This window comes from Periophthalmus magnuspinnatus, chromosome 2 (genome assembly GCF_009829125.3).
Source record: "Periophthalmus magnuspinnatus isolate fPerMag1 chromosome 2, fPerMag1.2.pri, whole genome shotgun sequence".
Taxonomy (NCBI): domain Eukaryota; kingdom Metazoa; phylum Chordata; class Actinopteri; order Gobiiformes; family Gobiidae; genus Periophthalmus; species Periophthalmus magnuspinnatus.
The window spans coordinates 16033538-16061288 of NC_047127.1; the positions used below are offsets into that span (position 1 = coordinate 16033538).

The following is a 27751-nucleotide window of genomic DNA, read 5'->3' on the forward strand; positions in this document are numbered from 1 at the left end:
CAAACCCTCATCAGGAAACAGGAAGCAGAGGTTCAGAGGAGCCTCAGAGCCACGTCAGATCTGTGTGTGGGGCGAGTGGGGGGTGTGTCGAGTGTCCCTGTAGGATTTTAATGAGCACGGCACATCTGAGGCTAATGTGAGCAGAACAGTGCCCCCTGCTGTCTGTGTGAGGGCCTGTAATGAGCACAGCAGAGCGCCCCCTGTAGGCTGCCTCTGGTCTGCCTCTGGTCTGCTCCTGTTTGAAGAGAATACTCTGGAGAGCGTTTAAACTTCCGATATTTATAGAGGGGCTATTACACTTCTATGGGGTATTAACTGCTAACACTAGGGCTGGGTATCATTAAGAAGTTGGCCATAAGACACGTACCTCAATCCAGTAGACTTCAGAGTCGATACAATTCGATTCAATATATTTCAAATCGACTCAATACAGTTCAGTTCCTTACTTAATGATTGACCCCATTTTCACAAAAATAAAACATTAATGGAGTCTGTTAAACGACTACTTGTGCAAAGTTCATATGAAATACCCCATTTTAATCATCAAAACAGTGGATATGTCAAACAAGTTTCCTTCCTCTAAACAAGCAAGCATAATTTGGTAAAATATACAAAAAAATATTGATACATCAGATGACATTAGCGATACTGTATCATCAAATTAAACAATATGATGTATTGATATTTTTGCACACCCTTAGCTAACACATAACATATTTAGATCACCATGTTATTTTTATTGTTCTGAAAATGCTACTCAACAAAAACAACATCCCTTTGCTCCCTGTGCTAAGTCACTCCACCTTCAGAGCACTATCACAACACAATCAGTGCGCATCCCGCTAATGAAACTACTGCACATCACATCAGGTTTGTCAAGTTGAAGTGTATTGTTTTTGTATGTTTATGGAGAATTGTCGTGTGAGAGTATGTACCTGTTTGATGATTAGTGTGAGTTTATGTGTGCTGTCGTGCTCCTTGTACCTGTTTGATGGGGATAGCTCTTCCGCTGCCGATGCTGTCTGCTCTACTCTCCACACTCTTCTTATCTTTGTCGGTTTCACTGGCCTTTCGCGACTGGAAACAAGACAAACCTGAATTATTTTATGAACTGAACTTAACGTGAAGACAAGGCAAGGTTATTTGTATAGCACAGTTGGTACACAAAGTAATTCAATGAGCTTATTCTATATAAGAAAGACATTAAAATCACAATACAACAAATCAAAATGTAAATAATCACATATAATCATAACATTAAAAGAGAGAGTGCAGAAGAAAACCCTTTCAGATATATGCATACCTAAACAGTAGTGATAGCAAACTGAACATACTGTATCATACTAAAACTAGAATCAAAACTAGATACTCATTTGAGCAGGTATCAATACTAAAAAAGTCCCATTCACAGAACAGAAATTAACCTTTGCTGAATAGCTTTAGAATGATCTTGAGCTGTATCTTTCACAAGTATAAGACACATAGACTACTATACACCCATGGACCACTATGGAACCTACCTGGACAACTGAGGGATTACACAGATAAAAGCCTGCATAAATAGCCCACATAATATAAAACAAAGTACTACAAAGTAATACCATTTTTATTTGTGTGTGCCTTTTAGACGTTTGACTTGGGCAGAAGCAGCATTTAAGCCTCTGTAATGATTATAGATTGGTTACTGATCAATTCTTTAAATAGTGAACATGCTGTCCCTTCTTCTGGTAAAATATATGAGGTTTAACTGTCATTTTCAGCGAGTAAACTAGTGTTGTCACAATGCTACAATTTCAAACAATACTGACTTTGACATCACAATGATAATTTAAAAAAAAAAACCTTTTTTTTTTTGGATTTTGCTTGTGTGTACTCTATAGTTATGGTCTATGACATTCGTGGATCATTATGTTATCATTTGGACATTTTAAATCATAAAATTCATCTGTATTGATAAAAAAAATAAAAAAACACATCACACTAGCGAGCAGCGGATTTTTATTTTCTTTGGACCAAAATGGCTGCGGAATCCTACGTGTATCATTGATTACAAAAATAAAACTGGAGCAGGTCTCCAGTTTTATTTATAGTAAGTATGCCACAGTGGGCGTGTATCGGTGGAGGTAAAAACAGGGGTAAATCAGAGCAACGACATCCTGAATACAGGAGAATAAAGACTCTAAATAAAACTTCAGAGGGTCAATGAGAAGGTGGGCGACCCTGAATCGGTTGACTCTCCTCTCTTACATTTTCAGACTCATTGTAACTACATTTGAACACATTTTAAAGAGTAGTGATGCATTTCTCTCACCGTAAACAGGTTAGACCTCCTCTTGCTCTGCTTGCGTACAGGCGTAGGAGTATTTGAAGTATTTGCAGTATGTTGTACTTCGATGCGTAGTTCTTTCTGGCTGGTGCTGGGGGTGGAGGGCACAGAGGACGAGTAATCGCTCAGGTTTCCTCCAGCAGCAGAACCATTCGACGTCTGAAAATAAAATATGACTTTAATCTTTAATCCAACAAAAACAGCAGGATTACACAAATCATCACAGATTTATTTCTCTGCAAAAGTGTAACATCCACAATGAGGAGAGGACAAGATCACTAAAAGGCATGTTAATAAACAAGAGCAAAGTCTGGTCTCCAAAGGGAACACATTAATGAAATATCAAGATAATTAAACTAGAAACATTTGACATTTAGGATTTTGTCCTAAACGTGTAGTTTATAATCAGCCCTGTGCACTGAAGGAGCAACTCTACTCGTGTTATTACCATGTTATTAGAGTGGGACTGCACTATTTCCTGTTTTCTTACATGTGTTATTATGGTGGTACTGATACTGGTGGCCTGAGGAGCTGCTCATAGTCTGTATAAAGAAGTATACCCATAGCGTTCAGCTCCAAATGAAGCTCATCGAGGTTAGTAGAAATGGGCAAATTTGGAGCCAAGTTGCATATTAGGAATTTTGACTGCGGGTATCATAGCAACCAAAGAGTCAATCTGGAGCGAGGCTGTTGAATGCAACATCCCTTGCTGCCTGCACCACTGGTTTAGCAGGGAATGGGCGCTTAGCAACCCTGTCCATCAAACCTGTTGCTAATGCTAGCGGGAGCGACCTCGGGGAAAGAAGGTGCCTGACACAATAGTGAAAAATACCAGGAACATGTAGAGCGGGTTAATACGAACATTTAAAGGCCAAAATGACTGACAGCAGCAGTTACAGAGAGAGAGGCGACAGTTTTTCAATGTAAAATGAATTTGGAGCCAGAGTCAGTGGAGCCAGAAGTGCGCCCATGCTCATTTCCTATTCAGTGACTGGCAGGTTAGCTGTGTCCATTTATATATACAGTCTATGGATCCACCCCTGTACTATCCCTTTTTTAGTGTGTTATTTCCTGTGTTATTATTATTGCAGTGTTCTTACCTGTGATAGTGGGATAGCAGCACTGGCCTGTGGAGCCGTTCCGGGGCAGTGTGACGGAGAGTTTGGGAGAGATTTACATGGACCAATGGACAGCTGCTGCTTCTTTCTCAGAGATACAATTTTTTGAGCCACTGAAACAGACAAGGATACAAAACTGTTAATACAGCCACTAGGATACATGAAACTACACTACACACCAAGAGGAAAGACTTTGAGCCATGTTCTAATGCTGTTACCTCCTCAAAAAACATCCCTGGAGTTATGTTTTATTTCATTCACACATGTTAGACAAAACTTTTATTATTAGTCTATCTACATCTCCAAAGCTCAAAATGCTCTGTTCCACCTTGTGATGTCATGAAGTGGTAGCTTTCCACTGAACAGCTCCTTTTACCATTAGTTCTGTAGAGATTGGCAATTCCAGGGCTGAAATTATCCAACTAATTCTAATGAATGTGTATGTAGTGGAGCATTTCCTGTATTACCACATGGTGACATCACAAGGTGGAGTGTTTTCTGTTTGAGAGAAGAACTCCTAACGCCTAAATATGCTGGGTCTGTGTGTTAAATATGTGTGAATGAAACAAAACACAACTCCAGGTCTGTTTGTGATGAGGAAACAACATTAGAATTTAGATCAGAGAATAGCCTAATCTGGGCCCTTTAATACAGAAATACATGATCCCCCTGAGCCATAAAAACAGAACAAGATATTTATATGTTGAACCACTGCACATGCAAAATACAATCTCTAAAATAAATAGAAAATATTTATGTTAGAGATAGCAATATATTGGGATAGTATTTGTTCTTTTTAGCTTATCGGCTTTTTAACACTTAATGGGAACTGCAAAAAACGTGACTACAGCTCTCTTAAAGGTTTGTGGTAAAAAAAAAAAAACAGGCTGTGGGTGAGTTTGTAGTAAATTTAAAATACACAATTTTCACAAACTAAGTAAAATCGTCCTAAAATTATCATCAGAATTTATTGGCCATCGGTTTCTATAGATTCTAAACAACTGGTATCAACGTTGGCCATGAAAAAAAACATATCAGTTGATATCCAGTTCATTATATACACAATATTCATACAACCACTCCCAATTCCAAATAGATAGACAGATAAATAAAAATATGGGAAACATATTATCATGAACATTGTCTTAAAATATGCTGAATTTGAATGTGTTTATTGTTTGTAAATAAACATTTGCTGCAAAAAAGTTCATTGACAATGTCATTAAAAAACTAGTGTTACAAATGTCTGAATCACTTGTGCACTTTTTGTGGGTCATTTCAATTATTCACATTTGTCTTCATCATTTCCATAAAGACCTATTCACTTTAATCATAATGGCCCACTCAAAAACGCACCGTGACTGAATATGGACTTGGGTTTTACCGTATCTAAAGAGAACTAAAGAGGGACTAAAACTGGACCAAACCAGGACTAAAACAAAGACTAAAACTGGGACAAACCAGGACTAAACCAAATCTAAAACTGGAGTAAGACAAGGACCAAAACTGGGACAAAAACAAGACTAAAGGGGTACTAAACCAGAACTAAAACCTGAACTAAATTGGACTCAAATCAGCACAAAATCAGGACTAAAGAGGGATTCAAACAGGTCTAAAACTGGTCTAAACAAGGACCAAACCAGGACTAAACCGGGACTAAAACTAGATTAAAAGAAGGATTAAAACTGGACAAAAATTGGGACAAAACCAAGACTAAAGAGGGACTAGACCAGGACTAAAACCAGACTAAACAAGGATTAAAGCAGGTCTAAAACTGGACGGAACTAAAACAGGTTTTAACATTTCCCTAACTATAAAATTACAAAATGTGGGAATGGAACCGGAGACCTCCTCATTGGATGCGCGTCTCTTTCCTCATAGTATTAAACGGACACACACTTGTACACTCTCGTCACTGCGCTGCGTTTAAACTCTTAACGACGTACTCTCGTTAACTGTTTTTAATGAGGCCAATCACAAAACTGTTTATTACCACACTGCCTCAGACCTAGAACGCACCACCACACTCTGCACTGGGTTTAACAGGACCGTAAACGCACCGCCATCTTAACTACTGAGTCTCACCTATAGGCTCAAATTTTAGGATTAAAACAGGACTGAACCAGGACAATAAGAGGACTCAAACTAGGACTATAAAAGGACTCAAACCAGGACTCAACTATGGACAAAGGCAGGACTGAACCAGGACTGAATTAAGTACTAAAAAAAGGACTAACCCAGGGACTAAACCTGGGACAAAAAGGACTAAACCTGCTTTTGTCTCTAAAACCAGGACAAAACCAGGGACTAAACAGGACAGAACCGGGACTAAACCAGGACTAAACCAGGACTAAGTCAAGCCCCACGACTAAAGCAGGGATTAATGCAGGGACTAAAGCAGGAACCAAACCAGGACTGAACCAGGAATAAACCAAGACTAAAGCAGGACAAAAGCAGGATTTAAAGCAGGACTGCACCAGGACTGAATCAAGACTAAAGAAGCACTAAAACTAAGAATCAGGTAGATTCATATTAAATGTTATTCCTTTCAGCCCCTCCCTATCCTATCTCTGAGTGATTGACAGCTGCTATGACACACCCACTGGAGCGTGGATCTAGGCAGGACTAAACCTGGACTAACCTTGATCTATAATTATAATGTGAGCTTTCAACATAAGACCACGGCTAAATAGTTTTTTAAAGTAATCCTGGAACAAGGAACACTTCTACATTTGCATTTTGTGATGTGATCACAAAATGTATACTGTATACTGGTCTATGTGTTATATACTTGTTCGAATACAGTTCAAGATCATTCTAAATCTATTCAGGAAAGGTTCACTTCTGTCCTGTGAATGGGATTTTTTAAAAATCGATACCTGCTCAAATAAGTATCTAGTTTTGATACTAGTTTTAGTATCAGTTAGTATCAGATTCCCAATACTTTTGACAGCCCTAATTCCTTGCAATATTGTTTAATAGTTTTAATATCCTACCGCAGTGCTCCTGTCTCCTCTTGTGTGTGAAATGAGCTGAGGCGTATGATGTAATTACACTCATTAACATACAGTCATTAAAGTTACACTCGTTAAACCCATGTCCAACACGGAGGTCTAGCACGGAGGATGACGCTCAGATTAACACACAGATTACAGACAGATTAAGGTTTTTTAACCTCACAGAAGAGAAAGAAGACGAAAGAGAAGATTAAGGTAATAAAGTGTGAAATTTAATTATAAAGAAGATTAAATTAGGCTCAAAGAAATTACCAGGACTGGACCAGGACTGGACCAGGACTGGACCAGGACTGGACCAGGACTGGACCAGGACTGGACCAGGACTGGACCAGGACTGGACCAGGACTGGACCAGGACCGAACCAAGACTAAACCAAAAATAAACCAAGACTACATCAGGGACGAAACCAAAACTAAACGAGGGACCAATCCAGGACTAAACCGGGACTAAACCAAGACTAAACCCAAGACTACATCAGGGACTAAGCAAAGATTAAACAAGGATTAAGCAAAGACTAAACGAGGACTAAACAAAGACTAAACCAGGACTGAACCTGGACTGAACCTGGACTAAACCCAGACTAAACCCGGTCTAAACCAGGACTGAACCAGGACTGAACCAGGACTGAACCAGGACTGAACCAGGACTGAACCAGGACTGAACCAGGACTGAACCAGGACTGAACCAGGAACTGAATCAGGAACTGAATCAGGAACTGAATCAGGAACTGAATCAGGACCTAAAACAGGACTAAACTAAGACTAAACCAGGGACTGAACAAAAGGCTACACCAGGAGTAAAACCAGGGTTGAACCGGAATTTAACCAAAGACTAAACCAGGACTAAACCAGGGTCTAAACCAGAGACTAAACTTGGAGTGAACTAGGATTTAACCAGAATTAAACTGAAAAGGACTAAACACATTTTCTGGGGTCATTTTAATTTTCCTTCTCGTCATTATCTTTTTGTCCTTTAGATAAATTAAAATATTAAGAAATTATTAAGAAACATGGAACTTTGTTGAGATGCTGCGGACCAATCAGATCGCGGTGTTAATGTCTCGTCCAATCAGAGGGCAGCATTTGGAGAGTCCCCTGAGTTTAATTGAGGTCAAATTAAACGACTAATTACCCAGTTGTCCGTGTGAGCTAACGGCTACGAGCTAACGAGGGGAATGCTAATAGCCTCATTATGAGATTCAATTATGACAGAGCCCGACCAGGACTAAAAGCGGACTAAAGAGGTGCTAAACCAGATCTAAACCAGGTCTAAATCAGGACTTAACCACGACTGAACCAGGACTGAAAAGGGGCTAAACCAGGTCTAAACCAGGACTAAACCAAGACTAACTGGACTAAAACGGACTAAACCAGGTATAAAACTGGGACTATACCAGGACTATAACAGGACTAAACCAGGATTTTGTGGATTTGAATAAGGATCCAGATTTTGTTCGGTCCTAAATTGTCCTGTGAGACAAATGTTGTCAGAAAAACAAATGTTTGCGAAAAATGCTATCACATTTGACATAAATATTTAAAACAAAAACACTGTAAATATTTGAATTCTGCATACTTCGGGAGAAAAGCAAAGAGTACAAGTATGTGGTGCAGTACTGCCCCCAGGTGAACAAAACAGGGAGCACAGCCATTCATAACAGTTAACTAAATGAGCGAGAGGCTTCCAAACCGCACTTGAGATGCAGAGCTCTGTGTGATGGTGTCATTAGTGAGGAGAGGATGGTGTTTGAACTGGTAACCCCGCCATGAGAGGGGTGCTTTTACATAGGGATTTGGCAGTGAACTGACACTCAGGTTCATACTGTTTTAATCACATTCTAATCAATTATTAAATCTCAACGGCTGTAATTTTTGATGTAGCATCATTTCCTCCACAAACAACAAAATCTCCTGTAGTTTAAATCTGTACAAACATGTTCTGAAATGTCCTTGTGTGTCAGATGCCCTTCCTGTGTTTCAGATGCCCTCCCTGTTTCTCCATGGAGTCTTATTCTGCATAAAAGCTGCCAACCCTGTAGTTTAGATCTGTACAAACATGTCTGAAATGTGATTCTTGTATTAGTTTGTCACTTCAGATTTCAGTCTTTTTGTCAGTTCTTTAAAATGTGATTTATGTTTTAATAATAGGATTCTGTTCAGACATTCAAATTATTTCCCCCCAAATCGATTAGCCCTAATGGTGGATATAGGACACGCCTCTGAACCATAGGGTTGCTGGTTCAAAGCCAAACATTTTAAAGTGCACAGTAAATCATTCGTTGTTTAATATATTTGTACATTTATTCCTCTTTTTTTTTGTTATTTGTCAAGTCCTGGTGCAGTCCTAGTGTAGTCCTAATGAGGTCCTGGTCCGGTCCTGGTCTGGTCCTGGTCCAGTCCTGGTCGGGTGCAGTGCAGTCCTGCTGTAGACCTGTAGACCTGTAAACCCTGAAGTCCCTGTAAGTCCGGTTGAGATCCTCGTTAAACCGGTGCAGTGTTAAATGTGTTAATATGCAGCTGTAATGGTCTGATTATCCCCAATGTCTCTCATTAAGACTATCAGATGAAAGTCACCTTCCCCCAGGACCAAGAACAAGACCAAGACCGGGACTAAACCAGGACCAAACCAGGAACAGGACTGAGATTGGAATAAAAGAGGGATTAAACCATAGTAAGCAAAATGGTGGCCCCTTTCTGTAACTGCTACCATCAGGCTCGTCATTCGGACCTTAGGGCTAAGATGGGGACTAAACCCGGACTAAACCCTATTTCGTCACTGTCCTGAAAGATGCACCCCACACTGAGCCCGTAGGTGGTACCGGTCTCGTAGTAGGTGGTTTAGTCCTGGTTTAGACCTCTTTTCGTTCCCAGTTTTCGTTCCTGCTCTCAGCTCTCAGCCTATTCATTGTTTCTCACCGTCCTGAAAAACTCGTTCCACATTGAGCCCGTAGGTGGCGCAGGTCTCGTAGTAGGTGCAGCGCTTCAGTTCGTTTGAGAGTTTTCGGGCACGGCCGTCATCAATCACACGAGGGTTCACAGAGCTGATTGCATCTAGAAAGAGAAATATAGTTTAGGTGAAAAATACAATCACACCTGTGGAAAATACAAAACACACACAGCTCTTGTGTTTAGCCAACATATACCGGTATTTGTACTTTTGTGATTTTACATAAACTGTAGACCTGTGCCATATTTGACACCAGTCTCTCGCTATTTGTGCTACTCTGGGACAGTCGTCCTGAAGATGTGAGACAGGCCGGTGCTCTGACCATGTAGCTGTCCATATGACTGAAAAGATTCTATTCAGGGCTTGTTATAGTTGTTTCAGTTCACCGTTTACTCAAATATGAATCACTCCAAATACAACTTCAGGTGAGTAATCTTAAATCGATTTCCCCATTTTCACCTGCACCACGGCCACTGCGATGTACGCACTTCTCCAGTTTTTTTTTCTTAATTGGTGATAGTCGTAGGATTTGGCAGTGTCAATGTAGTCAATTTGGTACAAATAAAAAGGAATTCGCAGCTCACCAATGTGATGTGCAGCTATCCATAGGAGGGGCCTACAGCATGTAGCGCTTTGTTGGCATAAAGTTTATGGAGACATCAGCTCCCATTGGGCACCACAGTTTCCTAACACGGAAGTCAGCGGACTTGTTTCTTTTAATAAGTCGTTTTAGATGAATATTGTCATTTAAAATGGGCAAATTATAACATAACATTGTCATAGATTATAATTATAGGGTAGACACAAGCACATTATGTCTGCTTTTAAGTTCATTTTGTGATGATTACCGTAAATTTAGGACTATAAGCAGCTATTTTTTTCACATGCTTTGAACCCTGCGGCCTATACCACGGTCTGGCTAATTTATAGATTTTTACTGGCTAACGGCTACCAGGGGGCACCCTCTAGCAGTAAATACAAAAATGAGACAGAAATGGAAGATTATGCAGTGAAGAACACACTAGTTTTGATTTTGAACTGTCATTTTGCAAATGCATATGGGGCAACTTTTAAGTCAAAAGCAATGGATCTGGCATCAAAGAAGGAAATAGAGCCACTGCACAGAAGCTTGGCATCATTGAACCGATGGTGCGACATTGGAGGCGTCAGAGGGAAGAACTTGGTCAATGTAAAAAGACAACAAAAGCTTTCAGAGGCTGTGGCCCGTGTTGGTGCCATTTTATTTTCTAAACATGCAGGTATGTTCATCCTGCGTTGATGGCCAATTTTCAGGCACAGTTTGAAAAAAGCACATCTTAGTACCATCTGAGTAGCGTCTTTCTGTGTAAATATCTCATGTTACAACATATTTGTAACATGCAGTTTATATTCAGGTGTGGCCAATATATGTACAAAATAAGTTAGCTGGTGCAGGTTATATTCAGGTGCGCTCAATAGTCTGAAATTTACAGTATTCATGTTTTGATTTGTTTTGTTGTGATTTTAATGTCTTTCTTATTCTGTAAAGCACTTTGATTTACTTTTTGTACCAACTTTGCTTTACAAATACGGTTGCCTTGCCTACTTATTTTATGTATTACATTTATATTTGTGCTCTTTGTTATTATATAATATTATAATGTGTGAGTAAAGTTTGTCCAAGTCTAAAATCACAGCTGTTTAGGAGGAAACAGACATTATTTTGTGACAAATAATGGTTTAAATGTTTCATAAGAAACACAAAAAATATAAAAAGGTTTTACAATCACGTCTGAGCGAAATAATAAATGTGTGGGAAAATAAAATGTATTTTTTAAATATTCTTTCCTTAACAATTCAAAATGTCTTAAAAATATAGTTTTTAGTTTTGCTCAACAATAAGAAAATAAATCTAAAAATCTGACATCTGATATTTCTGTGACACTTGAATACATTTAAATAAATAAATGCTTAGCTCTTTAGTAAAACAAAGCAATGGCATCATCTGGTGTTCAACAAATAAAATACATCCAACTTAACACAACTGTAATGAGACAGATCCACCAGCAGAGGCCCTCAGCTGCTCACACTCCTCTGTATAAGAGAATAATAATAACAATAACATGGCACTGACTTAAAGGAACGGTCAAATTTTGATTTAAAATTTCATAAACATGAGACCTTTCTGTGTCCATGTTCATGTTCAATTTAACTTTTACTGATGACTACTGTGATGCTGATTTATTAATGACAATAACATTGGATATGTCCCATTTATTTCTGTTATAATTTGGTGTATTGGTTCAAGATGATTATCAAATTCAGAACGCAGAATGAGCCCCACATGTGCTGAAATGTTGAAATCCAGTTGGTTTAAACCAAAAATGCCTCTCTCTGATCTGAATGGTCACTACCTAAACCCAGCACCTGTAGCCAATCATGAATCAGTGGTAGTGCAGCCTCTGCAGCTCAGTGAGTGAATTCTGGAGGTTATGTAGATAGTTTGTTCTCACCTTGCGTTCCCACGAGTACCAGTGGAAGGTCGTTTGTGTTTCTGAAATTGGCCAAACGAGTGAAATAATGAAACACCGTCTGAAAACTGATCTCATCCTCCAGAGAGAAGACGAACACCACGGCGTCCACCCACAGGGCAAACTGTGGAAATATAAAAAATATACATATAAATACAAATATACAAATTTAAATGAAACACCACGGCGTCCACCCACAGGGCAAATTGTGGACATATCAACTATATACATATATACACACACACATAATATATATAAATAAATATAAAAATGTCACTGCCTTGACCGCTACCAGAAACTATAGAACAGAACATATAGAAAAGTCTAAAGACACGCATACACAGACATATATTTAGACTTTCACAGCAAAGTGCGGAGTTAAAATTGTATGGCCTGAGTGGCCTCAGTGAATTATTCATCAGATTTTACAGTGAGCAGACACTTAACCCAGATACAGACGCAGTTTATCAAGACACTACAGACAAGAGGAACAGACAAAAACTCTATACAATAAGGAAAATCAAAAAAGGCCTGTGAATATCTCTCAGCACACAGCACGGTGGAGTCTGGACACCTCAGAAAACAATAAATCTGTTACCAAATTAGCTGACAACTATTTAATAATTGACTAATTGCAATTAATCGCTTCACTCGTTTCAGCCCTACTTGAAACTAGAACAAGTTAAAATGCAGATGCTAAAATTTTGTTCTGAAATGATGATTCATCCATCCATCCATCCATCCATCTTCTTCCGCTTATCCGGGTCCGGGTCGCGGTGGCAGCAGTCCAAGCAGGGACTCCCAGACTTCCCTCACCCCAGACACGTCCTCCAGCTCCTCCGGTGGGGTCCCAAGGCGTTCCCAGGCCAGCCGAGAGACATAGTCCCTCCAGCGTGTCCTGGGTCTTCCCCGGGGCCTCCTCCCGGTGGGACATGCCCAGAACACCTCCCTAGGGAGGCGTCCAGGAGGCATCCTGAGCATGCCCGAGCCACCTCAGCTGGCTCCTCAGCTGGCTCCTCTCAACGTGTAGGAGCAGCGGCTCTACTCCGAGCTCCTCCCGTGTGACTGAGCTCCTCACCCTATCCTTAAGGGTGCGCCCAGCCACTCTGCGGAGGAAACCTATTTTGGCCGCTTGTATCCGCGATCTTGTCCTTTCGGTCATTACCCAGAGCTCATGACCATAGGTGAGGGTAGGAACGTAGATTGACCGGTAAATCGAGAGCTTTGCCTTTGGGCTCAGCTCCTTCTTTACCACAACGGACCGATACAGCGACAGCATCACTGCAAACGCTGCACCGATCCGCCTGTCAATCTCACGCTCCATCCTTCCCTCACTTGTGAACAAGACCCCGAGATACTTGAACTCCTCCACTTGGGGCAGAGACTCACCACCCACCCGGAAAGGGCAAACCACCTTTTTCCGGTCGAGAACCATGGCCTCGGATTTGGAGGAGCTGATTCTCGTCCCAGCCACTTCACACTCGGCTGCAAACCGCCCCAGTGCCTGCTGCAGGTCCTGGCTTGATGAAGCCATCAGGACAACATCATCCGCAAACAGCAGAGATGAAATCCTGTGGTTCCCGAACCAGACCCCCTCCGGCCCCTGGCTGCACCTAGAAATTCTGTCCATAAATATAATGAACAGAATCGGTGACAAAGGGCAGCCCTGGCGGAGTCCAACATGCACCGGGAACAGGTCTGACTTACTGCCGGCAATGCGAACACAGCTCCTGCTCCGGTCATACAGGGACCGAAATGATGATTGGTTTTGTAAAATGTTGTAATCTTGTTTCATCATCACAAACAGACCTGGAGTTGGTTTTTGTTTCATTCACACATGGTTAACACACAAACCCTGCATATTTAGGCTGAGTTTTTCTCTCAAAATGGAAAACACGGAAACAACGTTCCACGTTGTGATGTCATACAGGAAGTGCTCCACTGCATTTTAAAACTCCGAACACCTTTTCTAGAGTCATTTAGATTATTTCAGACCTGGAATTGGCAATCTATACTGAACTAAAGGTAAAAGGAGCTGTTAACCTGAAAACTACCAGTTCATGACATTTTGACCTTTGGAGATGTAGACAGACTGATAATAAAAGGTTACTCAAACAAGTGTGAATGAAATAAAACACAACTCCAGGTATTTTTTAAGCTTATAAGAGTCAATTTTATTTAATATAGCACCTTTAAGTTTGGGTGAATTGCAGTACCAACCTGAGCCTCCGGGGGGCCTCCTTCGTCCCTGATGAGCAGCAGGTGACTCTGACCATCCACCACGATCTCCTTTTTAAACCGACCACCTTAAAACAAACCAAAAACATATATAAAATCACAAAAGTATTTAAAACAAAATGGTTAAATATGAGAATACAGTACATTTAAACGTGTTGTGGTTTTGACGGATGGGACTCTAATCTAAACTAAACTCTGCAGTTCTTAAAGGCTCTGTACCTGATTTTGTCCATGTATTTCAGCAAAATAAGTCCACTTTGTACCGCTCTGGTATCTGAGTGTTGTGAGAAGTGCTTATAAACTCATTGTGGTGAATAATTAGGATGCTCAGAATGCATAAGGTAAGTGAGGCAGAAAACTTCCTCCAGCTTAACCAGGACAAAACTGAGGTTTTAATCATCGGTCCTGAGGCCCAGAGAGAGAAACTTTTACCCAAATTACAGTCACAGTCTTTTAATCCATCATCACAAGTAAGAAACCTGGGCGTTATTTTTGACTCTGAGCTGACTTTTATTCCACACATTAAAAACATCACAAAAATTGGTTTTTACCATTTGAAAAACATAGCCAGAGTCCGTCCCATTCTCTCTCGGGCCAACACAGAGACGCTGATGCATGCTTTTATCACCAGTCGTATAGACTACTGTAATGCCCTGCTCTCTGGTCTTCCCAAAAAGGCGATTTCAGGTCTACAATTATTACAAAATTCAGCAGCACGTGTCCTGACTAAGACCAGGGGGCGGGACCACATTACACCGGTATTAGAATCCCTGCATTGGCTCCCTGTGTGTTTCAGGATCGATTTTAAAGTTCTTTTACTGGTTTTTAAATGTCTTAATGGTCTTGGGCCTTCTTATCTTACAGAACTGCTTTTATCCTATGAACCCTCGCGGCCCCTGCGCTCCTCCGGCAGCAGGCTCCTAGTCATTCCCAAAGTCAGGACACACACGCATGGAGAGGCCTCTTTCCAGTTTTATGGCCCCCGTCTATGGAACAGCCTGCCGGAGGACCTCAGGGCCGCAGAGAACATTCAGGTTTTTAAAAGCAGGCTCAAGACCCATCTTTTTAGCATAGCTTTTGATTAGTATTTATCATTTTAAGTTTACTTCTCTATTTATTTAGTCTTATTTAGGCTGGCTAGTGTGTTTATGTTTTACTTATGTTTTATTTACTTGTTTAGTTTTGACTTATTTTATTATTTATTGATTATTTTATTATTTATTGGTTATTTATTTTATTATTTATTGACTTATTTATTAGTTTTGACTTATTTTATTATTTTTAATCATTTTAGATTTGCCAGTGTTTCCTCTGAGGAGCCCTCTGCACCGGGAGCTGTGGTTGGCTGTGGCTGCTGGGCCCTGGCTCGTGGGCCCTGGAGGTTTGGTCTTGACCTCATCTCTTCTCGGGGCCCTGGGCTGGTGTCCTGTGGCTGTGGGTGACCCTGCTCCTGGTGCAGATGGTTCCTCTGGTGGTGCTTTCTCATCTGGTTCATCTTTATCCAGCCTGTTCCACTTAAACATATTTTAAATGAAACTGAGGTATTTTAACATGTGTTGAGGTGGGGGGTGGGAGTGTGTGTTGGGGTGGGGGGTGGGAGTGTGTGTTGGGGTGGGGGGTGGGAGTGTGTGTTGGGGTGGGGGGTTGTTTGGTTATGATTATTGATGTGTTGGGGTTGGGTTGTTGGGCTGTCGGGTGGCTGGGTGGGTTTGGTGGGTGGGACTGATTTTAATGCTTTGTAAAGCACTTTGTGTTACTTTTTTTTTTTGTATGAAAAGTGCTATATAAATAAAGTTTGATTTGATTTGATTTGATTTGAGGAATAACTATGGACCACTGCAAACTGTTTAAAATGAACTAGTTCTGTTTTTCATGTTTTTAAAAACAAAAAATCAGGTACAGAGACAGGAAATGATCAAAATAAACTATGTGAAACTCTGAATGTGAAAGATAAGGCTCTAAACAGACTAAATGAGTTAAAATTACTTTTGAATTTGATGGAATGAGGCTCAAATCTACTAAAAATTACAGTTTTAATGTATTCTGAAACAATTCTCTAAACACAGGAAGGAACAATGAGACAAGAAACACAAAAATGAAAATAGATGACTCAAGGGCTGAGAATCACAAGGATTTAAAACTGTCAGTTTTACAAAAGAGACCAGACAAGTCACATTTTCCCAATAACAGTTTAGTAATAATAACTTGTACTTTTTTCAATGGCACATGAATCAAAATTTTAAATAAAATAAATGTTGTTTGGCTCAGAAAATTATATATTGGGATCAGGTCTGGTCCTTTTGTCAAGAATTATTGTTTCAAAACAGTGCCATCAAATGTAAAATGGCTTCTGGATGGAGCTGAAATGTCCTGACCACAGCTGAAACCTGTACACTGAACCACTTCAGGACCAATGAGGGATTACACTGTCTCTGTTTCAGGAATACATTTGTTTAACTGGGAAATTTGGGAAATATTTTGTCTGTGAAATGACATTTGAGATTGATTCCTTTAGGTTCTCAGCTCTTGAAGTGAAACCAGGTGAATTTGGCTTTTTGGTGATTTATTTGGTGATTTTTTGTAAAAGTTTGGTGAAATAAGTTTGTCAAAGCGAGTTACCTGCGTCACTGTCAGCTTTAGATCAGTTGAATCAAACACAGAAGCAAAGAGCAGAGAGCAGATCAGTTAGAGCATGCACCGCACTCACAAACACACACACCCAAAGGGCATTTATATAAGTATTATCGTAAGAGTACATGCACTTCATCACACAGAGTAAAAGCATTTAGACTTAGAAAGGCTTTAAACTTGTAAAATAGACTTCATTTATCATAGCATGCAGCAAACACACTGAAGGCTTGACAGATCTAGTCCAGGTTTAGTCCTAGTTCAGATCTTGTTTCAGTCTGTTTCAGTCATAGTTAAGCCCTGGTTTAGACCCTAGTTTAGACCCTAGTTTAGACCCCATTTAGTCCTAGACTCTGTTTTAGTCCCTGTAGTAAACTCAAGAGTAGATTCCCACAGAGAGAGTATAAATACATGTGGTCCACAGAAACCACAGAAAACCCGGAGCCGGAGTATTCTTGGACCGGATCTGGGCTTGGATGTGGGTCAGGAATGAGACTTCTGTGCGAACAGGGTCCTCTGGGGTTTCTACTACAGTCCTGGTCTAGTCCTGGTCTAGCTCCTGGTCTAGCCCCAGGTCTAGCTCCCGGTCCAGCCCCTGGTCTACCTCGCGGTCCAGCCCCTGGTCTACCTCCCGGTCCAGCCCCTGGTCTACCTCCCGGTCCAGCCCCTGGTCTACCTCCCGGTCCAGCCCCTGGTCTACCTCCCGGTCCAGCCCCTGGTCTACCTCCCGGTCCAGCCCCTGGTCTACCTCCCGGTCCAGCCCCTGGTCTAGTCCTGGACCATGTAGGACTAAAGTAGGAGTGAAATGTGTAGACCCTTTTTAGAACAAATTTAGTCCTGATTTAAAGAAGAGGCTAAGCATGACTAAACAGGGTCTAAAAAAAGGGTTTGAATGTGGACTAAACCAGGATTACAGCAGGGACTAAACCAGGTTTAGTACCAGTTTTTGGTTTTGGTGAGAGCTTTGTGGTTCATGAATTTTATATAATCCATATTTCTGCAACACACAGATCTGAATTAAACATGGCACTAATGGAGAAGTGGGTCAGAGCAGCTCAAGTCCTGGTCCAGTCCCTGGTCTAGTTTCAAGTCCAGTTTTTGTTTCGGCCTAGTCCCCGGCCTAGTCCCCGGCCTAGTCCCCGGCCTAGTCCCCGGCCTAGTCCCCGGCCTAGTCCCCGGCCTAGTCCCCGGCCTAAGTCAGTTTTAGTCCAGTTTTAGTCCAGTTTTAGTCCAGTTTTAGTCCAGTTTTAGTCCAGTTTTAGTCCAGTTTTAGTCCAGTTTTAGTCCAGTTTTAGTCCAGTTTTAGTCCAGTTTTAGTCCAGTTTTAGTCCAGTTTTAGTCCAGTTTTAGTCCAGTTTTAGTCCAGTTTTAGTCCAGTTTTAGTCCAGTTTTAGTCCAGTTTTAGTCCAGTTTTAGTCCTAGTCTTACCTTCTGGAGACTCCTCTTGTACATAAGTTCCAGTCAGATATCTGTGGACCAGCGCTGATTTCCCACTCGCCAGATTACCCACAATCCCCTGGGAATAGACAACAATAAAGCATATTACCCACAATCTCTCCAGCACACAGAATCATTTACATATAAAATACATCTAATTTTGAATAACTGAAATTTCTTCTCGCAATAATCAGAACTAAATTTTGATATGGTGTCAGCCCTAGAGCACATTACATTAAAATGGTGCTTGTCAAAATGCACCAGGAACTTTTTAAAAATGTATTTAAAATTTAAAATAATTCCCAAATGTAAAGTGTGACATTAAAGACTCACCACTTTGAGTTCAGGCACAGATCTGCTCAGCGTCCACTCCTGACTGTTCACAAACGCATCTGAAACACAAGACAAATTCAACTACATGAAACTGTTTCATTATGACAATGTTCAAATATCAGACTGTTCACAAGCGCACCTGAAACGCAAGACAAATGCAACTACATGAAACTGTTTCATTATGGCAATGTTCAAATATCAGACTGTTCACAAACACATCTGAAACACAAGACAAATGCAACTACATGAAACTGTTTTATTATGATTTTCTTGTGCAGTAGACTTAAACACAGGTTCCAAAGGAGAATGTGCAGAATGTGTTTGTCCCATCAGAGACACAGGTATGAAGTGTTTCAGGTGTCAGTGTGACTCCGCCCACACAGGTGAGCAGGTACAGGTGGTGTACAGATTGTAAAATGTGATGATATCATACTCCCAGAGGCGCAAGAGACAGATTTCCCTATTGATTACACTGCACTTTGTGAATTTACCTTTTGGAGATGTTGATGTTGAACCTGATCATTTCTCTTAGTAACTAGACCCAAGAACTCACTGTATGACAACACAAATCTGCATTAAATATGATTGGCATGTAGAGTGTGGTGATGTCATCTAAAACCCAGCTGTACAGGTCTTGTGCTGCTCAGTTGTGTGATGTAAGCAGATGTAAGCAGGTGAGAGCAGGTGAGGGGTCTGCGCCGTGCTATTACATTCTTACACATAGGTGTATTTAAATACAGGTGTAGTCACATTCTTCTCATGTCTCTTTACATTCTTTCTGTTCTTGTGTGTGTGATGTCACACTGACATCACAAATCTGAGTCAATTACCCTCTCCTCTCTCCCCCTCCCTCTCCTCCTCTCAGTTCTGTATCTCTTTTCTCCTCTCTGATACTAATCCTTTTTCTCCTTCTTTCTCTCCTATCCCTCTGCTCTCTTTATCCCTCCCTCTCTCCTCCTTTTGGTTCTCTATCTCTACTAATACTCTCTCCTCCATAACACTATAGTCTTCTGTTTGACTTAAACTGTACCTCCTCCTCTCCTCCATCTTTTCTCCTCTCTCCTTCTTTCCTCTCCCCCTCTCTCTGTATCACTAGCCTTCTGTTTAACTTAAACACTCTAGTCCCCCCCTGCTCTCTCTGTAACACTAGTCTTCTGTTTGACTTAAACACTCTAGTTTCTCCTTCTCTCCTCTCTCTCCTTCCCTCTGTTCTTTCCCCCTCTCCTCTCCTATAAGCTCCTCCCCCACTCCTCATGTCTCCTGTTCTCTCATCCCCCTCTCCCCTCTCTTTCTGTCTCTCTCTTAGTGTCTCCTCCCTCTCTCCTCATCTCTCCTGTTATCTTGTCCCCCCTCACTCTCTGACTCTCCCCCTCTCCTCTCCTGTTCTCTTCATTCTCTTTCTATCACCCATCTCCTCCTCTCCTCTGTTCTCTCATCCTCCTCTCTCCCCTTCCCCCAATCCTCATCTATCCTCTGTTCTCTCGTCCCCCTTTCCCTTCTCTCTTTCTGTGTCTGTCTCTCCTCTGTTCTCTCCTCTGTTCTCTCCTCTGTTCTCTCCTCCGTTCTCTCCTCCGTTCTCTCCTCCGTTCTCTCCTCCGTTCTCTCCTCCGTTCTCTCCTCCGTTCTCTCCTCCGTTCTCTCCTCCGTTCTCTCCTCCGTTCTCTCCTCCGTTCTCTCCTCCGTTCTCCCCTCCGTTCTCCCCTCCGTTCTCCCCTCCGTTCTCCCCTCCGTTCTCCCCTCCGTTCTCCCCTCCGTTCTCTCCTCCGTTCTCTCCTCCGTTCTCTCCTCCTCGTCTCCTTCTCTCCTCTGTTTCATCCCCGTCTCCCATCTCTTTCTCCCTTCTCCTTCTCCCCCTCCCCTCTCGTCCTTTCTGCATAACACTACCCTTCTGTTTGACTTAAACACTTGAGTTTTGTTGCTGACAGGAAGTTGTTGCAGCTGCTTCCTGTTTTCTCTGGTTTAATCTGAATTCTCAATAAAAATCTGCTTTTCACATTCTTCAAAGTCCGACACTATCAGTAGATAAAACATGAGGTTAAAACTAATTTCATCTGAGTTTTATGCCAGATGCCCTCCCTGCACATCCCTCCCTCAGGCTGTGTGACTGGTCATACATGCACACAAGACATCCTTTATCAGAGTCGTGCCAGTTATGTGAGATTATGGGTGTGTAGTTTTAAACATTCAAATATTAAGAGAAATTTAGCAAATTAAATGTTTTATAGGGTACAGCTACAGTTACAGTATGAGTGAGATCTACAGAGGGGAAATAGGGCAGTGGGGCAGGAGGACTGAGAGCTTTCACTCTATTCATTATTAAAGAAATGAAACAGGACTAAACTAGGGCTAGACCAGGGCTAGATCGGGGCTAGATCGGGGCTGGACCGGGGCTAGACCGGAACTGGGACTAAAGCAGGGATGAACTAGGGCTAAACTAAAAACAAACCAGGATTAAACCAGGACTGAACAAGGGCTGAATCGGAGCTAAACTGGGACTAAAGAAGGGCTGAATCAGGACTATATCAGAACTAAACTAGGGCTAGACCGGGACTAAAGCAGGACTAAAGCAGGACTAAAGCAGGGGTGAACCAGGGATGAACCAAGGCTAAACCAGGACTAAACTAGGACTGAACAAGGGTTAAACCGGGGCTGAACCAGGAATAAATCAAAGCTTAACCAGGGCTAAACCAAAGCAGACTTTATTCCATGTTTATTTTCCATTGACGTTATGTTAGAGCCAATCAGAGGCCTGTTGAGTGTGACGTCATAAAAGTGGGACAGTTTGATATTTGCATAATTTTGTTTGATATTTGGAGCATCTGTTTTAACAAAGAGGAAGTGTCAGATCTGAGCTGTGATGGAGCGAGTGAAGGAATGCTGCTGATGGAGGAGGAGATGAGTGACCTAAATATGAGATGCACGAGAGACCCAACCCCCAATGTACCCCCATTATAACGTTCCATACTCTACCCCCATTTACCCCATGGAAATACCTCCACTGCAATACAACAGCACAACAGCAGAGAAGACGCCATAAAACAAGAAATCTCCAAATTTATGATCCATAAATGTTGAACCTTATTATTTGTTTGGGATCAGCTCCACAGACTTGATGTTGATGTTGATACTAAGGAAGAGAAGGTTCACATCTGTCCTGTTTATGGGACGTTTTTCATATCAATACCAGCTCAAATGAGTATGTAGTTTTGACACTAATTTTAGTATTGATTAGTATCTGATTTGTGGTACTTTTTACAACGCTACCATAAACTTGTCATCTTAATCTTATGGCTAAAAGTCCTTTTGACAATGCCTCACAACTCTCGCCTTTGGGGTTGAATAATGGCACCACTTTCTGAAGCTTTTGTGGAAAAAAATCATTTGAATTTTATTTATACAGAAAGAAGACGCTGAACTTGCTGCCAGTTTTTGTTTCATGTGGATTGGCCCAGTAATTACAGCGATATTCCCCATAAACCAGGTCAGGATTTTGATTTGTTTGCAATTAATCGTGCAGCCCTTTACTTCAGTCAGAGCAGATCGTTAGCAGTTTATATTTCTACTGTTTGACCTCTGACCCAGACATTTTCACTCTCATCTGTGTGTGAAGGGCGTGCACGTGTGAGGGGCGTGCACATGTGTGTTTACGTTCTGAGGTCACGAAGGGCTGCAAGGGTCATTAACACTTCACGGTCTATTTAACTTATACTGTTACTGGTGTCAGACACATGAGGTCTAAAGCAGGACTGAATCAGGACTGAACTTGACTAAACCGGGACTAAATCAGGACTGAACCAGTGCTAAAGTAGAGACTAAAGTAGAGACTAAAGTAGAGACTAAAGTAGAGACTAAAGTAGAGACTAAAGTAGAGACTAAAGTAGAGACTAAAGTAGAAACTTAAAGCAGAGACTAAAGCAGAGACTAAAGCAGACACTAAAGCAGGGACTAAAGCAGCGACTAAACTAGGGCCAAACCGAGTCTAAATCAGGACTAGTAGCAGTGACAGTAGTGACAGTACAGTGTATCTATCTTGAACCATGGCTCAGACCGCCTGCAGCTAAAGCCCTTATGTAACAGGTACACACCAAATCCAGATCAGGTACAAAGCAGGAGACTTTCAGAGACACTGACACTGATGACTCATTCTTAGAATTCGAGGAAGATAAAAATCATATGAAGTCACTTTTATCAAACTGTTCGGGATGTACCAGTACAAGGGCCAAAATTACACAGTGGGATGTGTAATGAATTTATTTTATTTAACCTTTATTTTACCAGGCAAAACATTAACAACAAATTCTTATTTACAATGATGGTCTGGGCATGCCAGAGCAGCCAAGGGAAGGGGAAGGGGAGTTAACACAATTAGACTCACATCATTTCATTAAAATATAAAACAAACATTTACACATGTCTTTAAAAATTACCTTCAGTTTACATTTAAAAGCAGAAAGCGAAATGAAGGAGTCCAGTTTAAGTGAGCTTTGAGCGAAATTCCAATCATTAGCAGTGGTGCATCGAAATGACATGAGGCCAAGAGAATGAATCATTTGGACTGAATCATAATCAAATCTCTGTACAATGCTATGTAAAAACAAATACAAAGTACTTTCAGTATCAATGCAGAGGTCTACGGCCAGTTGTGTCAGGAAAAGCATGTGGTTTGGAGAGTTCAGACAAACTCATTCTATTATCATGTTAAAATGCACTTGACCAGCAACCTAGAGAATGCTCCAGCCTCTGAGGAGCAGAACTGAATTGACACATTTAGACCTGATTCTTCTGAGGTTACTTCTGCTCCAACTGATGTAGGTCACACACAAAGACCAGAAACTACGCCCTCAAACTGTATACGGCTTACAGTATTACTACAACTACTACTACTACTGTTCATACTGTCAAAAGGGGTAGTAATCTCTCAAACTGCATACTGCTCAAAGTACTGCTACTGTTACTACTACTACTGGACCCTCAAACTGTATACTGCTCAGGTTACAGTTACTACTGTTAGAGTTACAGTTACTACAACTACTACTATATCAGCTATACTGCAAACTAAAATTATATTACTAGACCAGGTTTAGTCCTGGTTTAGTCCTGGTTCAATCAGGTACGGTTTAGATCTGGTCTAGTCCATAGTTTAGTTCCAGTGTAGTTCTGGTTGTACCTAGTCTGGTCCTTGGTTAAATCCTGGTTCAGTTCTGGTTGTACCTGGTGTTGTACCTGGTCTAGTCCTCGGTTTAGTCCTGGGTCAGTTCTAGTTGTACCTGTCTGATTGAGTGTAGAATGTGTGGAATGTCAGTTATGTCTCACTCCATCACTGGTTTGAGATAAAGACCTCCTCAGAAACTCACACACCCAAGACTCTAGACCTAGACCAGGACCAGGATCGAACCAGGATCGAACCAGGATCGAACCAGGACTGAACCAGGACTACACCAGGACTGGACCGGGACTGGACCACATCTGAACAAGTCTCAAGGCGATTAGATTTTGCCGTTGTGTTTTTATAATGTCTTTCCATTACTATGACTACTGTAGGTGAGTTAAGTAAGTGCAGATGTCTTGCTCAGGGACACAACAGCAATAAGAAATAAGAAATTGGATCCTGGGACCTTTCTGTTGGGGAGCAAACACTTATTACCTATTGTATAAAAAAGATTATTCAAACCTGTAATATCCCAAACTATCAACTCTTATTTTGAAGGAACCGAGATTAGTATTTTATTTTGAAAAGATGTGTGGCTGAATCCATGTCTTTAGTTTTATCTTTTTACTTTGGAGGACCAGAGAGTACTGTTATTTTTAAAGGTCCATGTCTGTAGTTTTATTTTAAAAGACCTGAGTGTAGTTTTATCTGAAGTCAAACAAACAGAGACATCCTCTTCTCACACTCAGTGGAAACTAAAGCTCATTATCTGACCCTGGCTAATCGCTGGAACAACAACTGAAGGAGCAGACTAACAACTGGTGCAAAATGTCAACAAAGTTTTACATTTTTTAAATGTTATAGTTTTTAGGCAAGATCAAATAACAACACATTATTTTAATAAGAAGTTAAGAATGTTGTAAAATCCTCAGAGTTATTCAGGGACTAAAGCAAGGACTAAAGCAGGACTAAAGCAGGACTAAAGCAGGACTAAAGCAAGGACTAAAGCAAGGACTAAAGCAGGACTAAAGCAAGGACTAAAGCAGGACTAAAGCAAGGACTAAAGCAGGACTAAAGCAAGGACTAAAGCAGGGACTAAAGCCAGGACTAAAGCAGGAGTAAAGCAAGGACTAAAGCAGGACTAAAGCAAGGACTAAAGCAAGGACTAAAGCAAGGACTAAAGCAAGGACTAAAGCAAGGACTAAAGCAAGGACTAAAGCAAGGACTAAAGCAGGACTAAAGCAAGGACTAAAGCAAGGACTAAAGCAAGGACTAAAGCAAGGACTAAAGCAAGGACTAAAGCAAGGACTAAAGCAAGGACTAAAGCAAGGACTAAAGCAGAACTGTACTTGGATCAAGCCATGGACTAAACCAGGACTATACCAGGACTATATTTGGACTAAACAACAACTAACCCAGAGACTAGAGTAGGACTAGAGTAGGACTAGAGTAGGACTAGAGTAGGACTAGAGTAGGACTAGAGTAGGACTAGACCAGGACTAGACCAGGACTAGACCAGGACTAGACCAGGACTAGACCAGGACTAGACCAGGACTAGACCAGGACTAGACCAGGAGTTAGGGTTTGAAATCTGGATTATAGAGAACAGATGTTTTTGTGTTGTGTTTTTTCCAGAGGATGTAAATAGAAATGTTCAGAGGAAGTATGAGGCCATAGGATCACAACATGGAACAAGCCCAAGCCCAAGCCCAAGCCCAAGTCCAGTCGTGGTTCAGTCCATGGTTCAGTCCCCGCTTTAGTCCTCTTACATAAAGAGTCTAAATGTAAAGTCTCACTTGAGTTTATCAGAAAAATCAGTAAACAGACTTATCAGCAGGAACACCTCTGGACAAACACCACACAGATCATACAGTGTAAACTACAACACCGACCAGAGATCTTTCTATCGGGAATAATTTGGGATAATATGGGTGCTCACACCCATACAGAGCTCAGGGCATCTGGTGTAAAAACAAAACGACCCCCCACCCCCGTGTTACAGATGCCGTCCCCGTGTGTCAGATTGTTTGAAGTTCAGATTTCATTCTTCTTGCGAACGCTCCTGGTTTAAAATGTGAACTTTTACGATTTATGTTTTTATTGTCCAATCTAATGGAATTCACCCTTTTGATGAGGAAATTGAAAATAAACTTTGTCACAAATATTATAGATTTACTTAAATACTGCACCTGTATCCGTGCTGCATGTGTCAGCGCTGTCGCTCCTCCTCCCTCTCCTCAGACTGCGTGCCAAACTTGGACTTCCGACCGGACTTTGGTTTTCCCTTTTCCCAAAAATCCCACTGAAGAAACGGACTAGGCGCCGCTCGCTGCCCCTCCTCTCTCCACCACGGAAAAACCCAGAAAATCCTGAAGAATCCCCATCCAATTGCTGCAGGTCGCTATTGTCCAAAGTCCTGGTTTTACGCTTTAAGTCTGGATCCTCAAACTCCGACTTACTCAACACAGCGCCCACTTCCAATGTCCGACTTTTGGTCTGGACTAAACTGGATTTGTCCAATGGTTTTTGTGGAAGATTCCCTGAACTTCCATGATGTTTTTCCTTGGAGAGAGCTCGGAGTTTGAGCAGCTCTCCTCCGCTCCAATGTCTAAAACTGAAGCTGCGACGAAGCACGTTTTTAGAGGAGGAAGAGTCATTTTCAGGGGCAGATTTGGCGGCCATTTTGTTTGTTTTGGTTGTCTCCACACTGCGATCGTCAACACTTTTAGCTTTGAGAAGCCTTTTTGCAGACATATTATCAGATTTCAAAATTTCAGAACCATTTTTGGCATCTTTCTCTTCAACATTTGTCCCACATTTAAAATCACAATTTACACTCACATTTTCAACAATTCCATTTGCAAATTCTTCACTTTTTTGACCATTTCCTGTACAGTCCTCATTCATCTCCTCACCAGAATCTGTCACATTCTTTTGCTCAACATCTGCACAAATTTCCACATTTTCCTGACAATTCTGAGCTGTCATTTCTTGAGGTATTTTTGCATTTTTGTCTTTATTAAGAATTGCGTTTTCTTCACAGTTTGAGCATGTTTCAAAGTCCAGACTCTCACAAACTTTGCTGTCATTTATCCCATTCTGATGGTTATTATTTTGACTAGCTTCTATCGTCTCTGCTTTGATATTTGTTACATTCTCTGGTCCATTTTTCAGCTCTGTAATAAAACTTTTGACGTCTTTATCCAACTGTTGGATCCTAGTCAACTTTCTGCGTCCCATTTCGATTTGTCCCATGCTGAATGTTCTAAAGTTCCTTGTGGTTCCTCGTGGCGTCGACTCTAAAGTCTCATCTGCTTCTTGTAGCTGCTCTAAAACGCCGGTCCGATTCACTTCCACGGAGTGCTCTCGTCTGAAAACTTTCTCGGAGCGGCGCGTCGCGGTTTGGGAATCGTCTAAACTTTCGCGTTTGACCAAAGTTAAAGAAATGCGGTAGACTGTTCTGCGAGGGGTAGTGCTCTCCATGGCCGAGTCCAGTAAATACATCCTCGAAAATCAGACTAAAAGATTGGAATTTCAAAGGAAAGAGCCAGTTTTTTATTTTTAAATTTGACTAGAATCTCGAATTGTGGAATGAATAGATACAAGAATTTGAAGCAAGAAAGATTTTTTTGTAAAGAGTGATATAACTGAAAGAAACTTTTGAGGGGCAATTTTGAGAAAAAGTTAAGAATTTATGTAGATTAGTAGCTAAAAATAACAAGAACGCTGTGTAATAATTTAAGATGATTAGCAATGCTTGAATTGACGATTAGTTCATATAAATAGATTGCGTTTGTACAAGAAGGGCTCAAAAAATTATCCAAAATGGAGGAAAGTTGAGATTAAATGCACGTTAATTTATATTAAAGAACGCAACAATTAGGATTATGTAAATTGGAGAACAGAAATGAATAGATCAATTATACCTACTGTATTAACTAGTCTATATACTGTTAGTGTGATACATTGAAGTAAATATAGACGATATTAAAACTCATCAAAAATCTGAGCTGCAACACATAAATAACAAATGCAGCACTTATGTAATT

General features: G+C 41.1%; 2 protein-coding genes across 4 annotated transcripts in view; both read right to left on the bottom strand.

The window, feature by feature from the left end:
• The window catches only part of agap1 (ArfGAP with GTPase domain, ankyrin repeat and PH domain 1), an 82257-nt gene that overhangs the window by 42127 nt on the left and 12379 nt on the right, over window positions 1-27751 (bottom strand). For 2 of the 3 annotated variants that reach the window (XM_033978957.2, XM_055226449.1), the window contains 9 exons: window positions 18554-18612; window positions 18212-18299; window positions 16775-16789; window positions 14138-14223; window positions 11900-12041; window positions 9377-9511; window positions 3427-3557; window positions 2312-2485; window positions 985-1077 (listed from right to left, as the gene is read on the bottom strand). In XM_033978957.2, the coding sequence (XP_033834848.1) occupies window positions 985-1077; window positions 2312-2485; window positions 3427-3557; window positions 9377-9511; window positions 11900-12041; window positions 14138-14223; window positions 16775-16789; window positions 18212-18299; window positions 18554-18612 (923 nt within the window). The remainder of the gene's footprint in view (window positions 1-984; window positions 1078-2311; window positions 2486-3426; window positions 3558-9376; window positions 9512-11899; window positions 12042-14137; window positions 14224-16774; window positions 16790-18211; window positions 18300-18553; window positions 18613-27751) is intronic. The other variant, XM_055226453.1, reaches the window with a different exon arrangement.
• LOC117381812 (ras-related protein Ral-B-like) overlaps window positions 1-27751 on the bottom strand; it is an 80561-nt gene that overhangs the window by 32224 nt on the left and 20586 nt on the right. The gene's annotated exons all lie outside the window — the stretch shown is intronic.